We start from the raw sequence: 7472 nt of genomic DNA, 5'->3' as shown, positions 1-7472 counted from the left end.
CTAACCATTATGAAGCATCCCTACGTGAAAAGTTTAATATATTAAAGGATAGATGTACCTGGACAAATCATTCAACATAATTTATGGGTAGATAAAGTTTCTTTATCAATACTTTATAAACATTAACATAATAACATACTGTCAGGGCATTTATTACACTGTATACTCCACTAGTCACAAGGTATATTTGTTACGTCATAAAGTCTAGTGATGACGTGATCAAATAATATTTGTTTTTATTAGGCTAAATAAACCTAAGTACTTCAGTATTGCAAAATAGTATCAACAATGTCTTTAGTAGGATCACTTTTTCTCAGACCTTTCTCTGCCCTTAAGCCTACAGTATCGGTAATAGATCTAGATTGTCTAATCTCGTGGTCGTAATAAAATTTGAAAAATTGGTTTGTTAGATAAATTTAACACAATATTAAAGATAATAAAGAAAAGCAACTCTACCTTCGGCTACTTTAAAAAAAACACAAAAATGAAGTCTTTTGCCATGTTTGTTCAGAACCGCTACATAATTTTTTCTCCAATATTTTTCCGTGTTAGTTCACGGCAGCTTCTAGAGCTCGGAGACTGGATCGAAAAGGAATTTGCAGAAGCGTGCTCGGTTTATATACCCAGTCTACTAAGCATGCGCGAACCAGATTGAATGACTTGTTAGGAGGAGGAGCCAAATATACAGGTCATTGCAAAAATACTGTGACGTATAGTGTAAAAATAAAGAGTTTAAACTCAAGCGCTTAAACTGAATATTGTCAATCTTCTTGTTATTAATGAAAAGAATACAGGTAATTATACATATATTGTTATAAGTAAAATATCAAAACGAAACTCCGATATTTAAGAAAAAAAATATGAAAAAAAAAACAAACATTCATCATGATGTATGATACATTCTCGTTATAGATATCGTACTACGTTAGGAAAAATCAAAATAGATGGATAACATATTGCATGACGCTGTTAGTATTTAATAAAATCCTTCTTCCTCTCAAAGCATTTTACACAAGCTACTTGGAAACTTGATTTGTCAATATAAACAAACATATTTTCTGCAAAATTTAATTTCAGATTTATTTAAATGAAAAGTTGTGTATGTCAACTTTTTTACAAACAATAATAACATAAAATAATTAGACGAGTCTTTTAGCTTGTAATGTATATATGTATATGCGTTGTAAAAACCGTGTAGGGAGATTGAGCTCACTGTTTTGTGAAATATGTCTTGTATAAACGAAACTGTCATGTCATGTCTTATATAAGTTTAACAGTTATCTAGTCTTCTTCAAAACGTTTGTCGAAGAAAAAGTAGTGTATCCAGTAGATAAGATTGAAGATTGCAAACATTAGCGGGAACAGTATTCTAGATATGATGTCCACGGTTTTCGGATTTATATACTTCATGAACGTATTCATATTGTCTCGTGTACACATTGACCTATCTGTTACCTTCGTGTCCTGGTTATAAAATCAAAAAATGTTTATATACAATTTTGTGGATGTAAACATGTAAATGTTTAAACTTGTGTTTCATGTTTAAATGTATATGTTGAATATGTATGCATTATATCTTCATAAAATAACATTAAATACATGTAAGCACCCACAATGACATTAAATATACACATACTGAAATGTTCAATAAAACTTTATATTATTGTTAAAGAAGTTATTTTAGACAGCTTTATTAATCATTTAGTTTACCAATTCCTCTTCTTCTAGTGATTGAACCTCTGGTGATACTTTGACGTTTTTTCTACACTTTGTGGTACTCGGATGTGTCCTTGTATCATTTCCTGTTTGTTTTGTGTCATTGTTCAGCACGTTAACAACAGCAAACTCAACAAGCGCCAGGAATACGAAAGTAAGACAAGTTGCCATGTATACATCTATGGCCTATATATTATAAAATATTATAAAACATATCATTTTTAGACTTCAAACAAATGTTTTAATATTTTTGATTTTTAATAAGAAATGCCGAAATGTCGTAATAATGTAAACCCTACATTCAGTGAATTAGTAGAAAAATGAATGTGATAATTGTTAACTTAAAATGTGAATGCCAATGTTTTTGGTTGTACATTTTCAAGGTCAACAACAAATGTAATTTATCCATCGTCCAATATTCAATATTTGAAATTTTAGAAAATTATTTTTAAAAAAGAAAGAGAACAAAGACATTAACCTTGACATAAGAGACACGGGGCAAGTTTGCTCTAGCGCCTGCACTTTGTGTGGTCATAGTCAATACAGTCAGTAGACCGAGTGAAATCCTAGCTGGAACTGACGTAGGATCCAACCAAAAACTCACCCAGGACAGCATTACAATAAGACTACTAGGTATGAAGATTTGGATTGTATGAAAAGCATAATTCCTTTCAAGAACAATCTGCACACCAACACATGGGTATACGACTAAAATATAAACGATTGATACTGCACTAAAAAGAAAATAAAGAACGGATATAGAATTGTAAATCTATTACGAAAAAAGACATTGGCTATATCAGTCATTGCATTTGTTTTTCCAGTTTCTCTGGGGGAGCTCCTTGCTACATCCTATCAATTCTACATACAGCAAAATATGTCCATGAAGTGCATATTGTGAAGTATATATTTTGCAAGTCTTTTAACTCTCTTTTTGATACACATACATATCCTATAAGTTATTATCCTTAATTGCTTATCAAGATACTGAACTTGGTTCCTAACAGAACTTTAAAATGTTATATATATACATGTCATTATACAAGAAAACATAAATTAATTTAAGTTAACATGCCGAATATGAGTTAAGAGTAGATTTTTTACTGATGAATCCTATACAATCCTATAGTCAGTTGTTTATAAACAGTCAATTTGCTATTTCCTTCTTTCTCGGTTTAACAAAAAACCAACATCAACAACAATAAAAAACCAACAACAACACACACTTACTGCCGTAATAATCTTTCTCACAGCTGTATGATTTGATTTTCGTGATTCGAAATTGAGGAAATTCTATATCGTCTGCCATGGACACGGCATTCTCGCTCCAAATGAACTTTAAATCTTCCGTACTATGACTATCTGAAATACAACAGTCATCAAATAATTACCTGTATCATTCAAGAACAGAACAGAAAAAAAGAAATTTAATTACGACTTGTAAAAAGTACATCATCTACAATATATCAAAATCAAGATTGTATAAAGCTATACGAAGGTTGACTGATATGTAATGTACACGATAACGCTCTGTATGATTTTGTGTACAATGATACACCTTAATAGTTCAACACAGTAGTAAACTAATAGCAAATTTAGAAGAACCAGTCGTAGACAACTGTTGTAAAAGTGGTTGGGAAACGGGTTGAGAATATTGAAGAAATTAGATTAGAGCTTAATATGTAAAAGTTCACACAAAACTCGGTCAGTCAGTAAAGCAGACTTATACTGAATTTGAGGAAGTTTATAAGTCTGATAAGGTATTCGACAGTGGAGAAAGAAATTACTGACTGGCATTGTGTACGTCAAAGATGCAGCAAAATCTGACCGACCTGACAAATGTCTCAAAAGTAAGTGATATATTGCCAAATCTGGTGTATTTCATTTTGAAGCGTATTTTGAAACTACTGGATATTTATGCATGCAGTATGGATACCCAATATATTGACATATAACCTAAAAAGGTACAAGTGCAAACTGCTTAGCAATTGCTTAATATGTTTTGAAATTTCAATCAAAGACAATTTGCAAATATTGTTATTGGTGACGAAACATGGTTTCGCTATTTTGAACCAGTAAAAATTGGAAACAAAATATGGCTAACCATACACGGTAGAAGGTCTGAAGTTGTAGCAAAAAGGGCCATGAACACAAAGAAGCCCTTTATTTCATTTTCTCTCATGTGATGTGATAGTCGTACAAATCCCCCGGTACCGAAGGGCAAACGTGTGACTGGTCGGTATTACCGAGATGTTCTAAAGCCCTAGAAATAATATCAGAAATGTCGCCCTGTATCGGGATTCAGGTGTGGCCGTCTTATAATATTGCTCCATCACACAAATCTGAGCTTGTGAAGCACTGTTTGAGCTCGGGGAACATTAACACTTTACTACACACACCATACTCCCTAAATCCATACTCTCAAAACTAAAAACAGTTCTTATCTGGTCATCGATAACGATAAGCAAGCCCTGTGACAGACCCTTGGCTCAGCCGTAAATAAGTGCTTCAGAAGTCTACCTAAATCAGCGTACCATGACGTATGTCTTAAATGGATTTCAAGATTGAAATCATGTATTTTAAACCGCAGAAAATATTCTGAAAAGATGTAATGTTCATTTGACTATTTGAGTCGAATGTTTTTGACATATCGTACAATATACATTACACATTGAACACCCCCACTCATACCTGTTTTAAAATTTGTTATTTAATCTTGATGAAAAAATACTTCCAAAATACCTCTATGAAAGACATATGCCTGTATATGTCCTTCTGAGCAAAAAACGCATGCACGAAATCATTGCTAAGCGGTTAAAATAAAAGCTCCTGTGTAAGATTAAATTTTGACTCCGTTGAAAATTAACTCCAAAGGTATTTTGATCAATTTTCAACGTTGAAAAATGACACATTCCCGTTATTTAATGACCCATCCACGCATGAAAAATTACCTAGCTGAAAACTGACCAACCATAGACAGGCCATTCTTATACACTGATCATTGACTGATTGTCATTGGTTCAGGTGTGTCAAACATCGAACACATTGACTAAGAAAATTATCAAAAATAATATATCCACATATGGATCACAATATGTATTTTTACAATTATTCCCTTCGTCCATTTGGTGATTTCTAAAGAATTGATGAACAAACAATGCTGTGCTTCAATCAATTTCTTTATGTTTATACACCTAAACCCACGACAACAAAAATGTCTTGAAAAGATTGAATTAAATGACAATGTATGATTGGGTAACTATAAAGGAACTTTATAAGGGCTTTAAAGCATTTCGTTGACTCAAAAATGTAAAAAATACAATATCGCCCTCATATGGGAGTTTAACCAACATATGTTTTACCGGAAACCAGCATATCATTTTAACCAATGCACATTTCAGTGAACCATATAATTTTGGTCCAGCGTGATATTATTTGTGGGTGACTTAGAAATTTAGATCATTGTATACATAAAATATGCAGACATGTAAGAGTGAAATAATTTCTGAATTATGTACACTATACGATATCACTGACTTGCTGTTAAGTTATTATTTATACTTACAACTCTCCACTTCAAATTTACAATATTGTGTATCAAACGGATACTTTTGTAGATGCATCAAACATGAGTACGATCCTGTCACTCTACAAGAAATAATATGTATATTATATATATACCAATCCTATAAGGTGTAACATTAACTCAGTTATAATATATTCTCTATATAACAAAATACTGTTAAAAAATTTAATATCAACAGATAATATGATCTTTAAAATTCATAAAGGTGTTATTCTTAATTTTATCCTTTTTTCAAATCTTACTTTAAAATAAGAATTGAAACTTATTATGATTTATGTCATGTATTGATATATTTACTTTGTTGTTACTTTTTTCAATAATTGATATCCTATACAATTTAGAACAGGTATATATTTTTTTCAGAAATATGTTTTGCTTGACCAGTTATCTACCTGGCGCTATGTTGAATAGTACCATCGGGGTATATATGTATAAGTTTATTGGTAACCATGACTTCATGATAGTCGGATGATTTCTCATTTAGAATGTACATATCCGGCATCCATACGTCGTTAAACATTGAACTGTCTAAGTTAATTCTTGTAATGTTTAGCGTGTCATCATATTTTAAACGGTCGTCAATCCATCGTTCCCTTAGGAATATACTCATTGAATAATCCTTGTAACAAACGAAATAAATTAGAAAAACAAGGTTAATGTGTCAATAAACAAGAACAATGAAACGGATGTCACATTTTAGTAAAAACTTTAAAAGTCAAACAATTTTAATTATTCATGCTCAAACGGCCTATGATGTATGATGTCGATTGCTAGAATGTTATAAATCGTACAATGTCTATACAGAATAATTTATATGTCGAATACTTTTGTTCTGTTAAAAAACGAATATACATTAAACTAAAATCTATATTAACCAATTATATATCAAGTAACCCGTCCAATTACATGTTATCGTATATCTGCCCAATACCTTATTATTGTATACCTTCCCAATAACTTGTACGTAAAAAAACAATAAAGTTTTATAAAAAAAAACATGAAATAATAATACATACCATATTCATCTCACTTATAGAAAACATGGAGTTCACATACATGTTAACAGTCACTAGTACTTGTTTGTCTATACCGACTGTAAAGTAATTTCCACCATAATTACAACATTCTTGATAGCATACATTGTTAGAACAATATAGTTCAAAACCATAGTGATTAAATGTTATTGAAACCTTATATATAATGATATTGATGTGACTTTGAATTTATTTCTTTTGCATGTCTTATCTTGAAATATTATATTAATAGCACTACTACATGTATATCAAAGAATATTTATAAACTCAAACCACTTAATTTTGTTGCAAAATAGAAAAAAAGGACACTGCATTCGAAAAAATATAATAAATATAGAAAGAAGTTATTCAAGATACTGGTTATAGTAAATTAGCAATAAATATATTGCTTCATATGTATTTATATTAGGTAGTTTGTCACATTTCACTATTTAAAAACAGTGTAAATCGTACTAATTATCATTCAAGATTAAAAAAGTCACCTTTCTCACTATTTGGTGGCATCTTTTTGTCATAACCATCAAAAAGAGTGTCTAAAAGCGAGGATCTGAAATTATATTAACACAAATTACTCTGACTTACTTACACAAAACAGTAGAATAATCATGTGATGAACACCAATATAATGTATTTATACAAGTTATGTATATATAAAATATATTGTGCATGCCTAAATTTCTCTTATAAAGTCGCTGCTGCGGACACGTAAGTTTTTCATAAAATCATAACATAACAAAATGGCTTTATTGTGTACATTGATTTTTAGCACATTTTATAAACAAATTCTTTTCAAGACTTTAAAATTTTAATATAATCATTTTATGTTAACAATATGAGCAAGTTTTAAAAGGAATAAGGTCATCCATGGTTCATTCATTTCAATAGGAATCCATTACATTCTGTAGAGGAAAAAAATAATTTTAGAATACCTCATCTTTGTAAGTTACGTTATAGTGTTTCAATCACTGAATAGTGAAATGAAGAAACGTGCATAAATGTAGCCATTGTTGCAAAAAAAAGCAAAATTAAAAATGAAAATAAGTATGAACTATATAAATAAAAGTAATTAATATAAAACTTATATTATGTTGAGTTATGAAAATAATGAACTTATCAAAGGCTTATGTTTTTTATAA

General features: G+C 30.4%; 2 protein-coding genes across 2 annotated transcripts; both read right to left on the bottom strand.

Annotated features, from left to right (window-relative positions):
* Positions 1-1142: 1142 nt before the first annotated feature.
* On the bottom strand, positions 1143-4701 carry LOC132731727 (glycine receptor subunit alpha-2-like). The gene is made up of 5 exons (XM_060717952.1): positions 4668-4701; positions 2947-3078; positions 2195-2424; positions 1711-1902; positions 1143-1464 (listed from the first exon to the last, which is right to left on the bottom strand). Exons 1-5 carry the CDS (start codon positions 4699-4701, stop codon positions 1282-1284), a joined length of 771 nt encoding a protein of 256 aa, XP_060573935.1. The 3' UTR covers positions 1143-1281.
* A 352-nt stretch (positions 4702-5053) lies between these two features.
* LOC132731726 (glycine receptor subunit alpha-2-like) lies at positions 5054-6799 on the bottom strand. Its single transcript, XM_060717951.1, has 4 exons — positions 6790-6799; positions 6319-6395; positions 5695-5921; positions 5054-5364 (listed from the first exon to the last, which is right to left on the bottom strand). The coding sequence occupies exons 1-4, from the start codon at positions 6797-6799 to the stop codon at positions 5268-5270; spliced, it is 411 nt and encodes a 136-aa protein (XP_060573934.1). The 3' UTR covers positions 5054-5267.
* Between the last annotated feature and the right edge of the window lie 673 nt (positions 6800-7472).

The sequence above is a fragment of the Ruditapes philippinarum genome, unplaced genomic scaffold (genome assembly GCF_026571515.1).
Source record: "Ruditapes philippinarum isolate M1 unplaced genomic scaffold, ASM2657151v2 ctg10107_1_1_1_1, whole genome shotgun sequence".
NCBI lineage: Eukaryota > Metazoa > Mollusca > Bivalvia > Venerida > Veneridae > Ruditapes > Ruditapes philippinarum.
The sequence above is the reverse complement of the archived record's forward strand: the minus strand, read 5'-3'. Positions and strand labels throughout refer to the sequence as shown.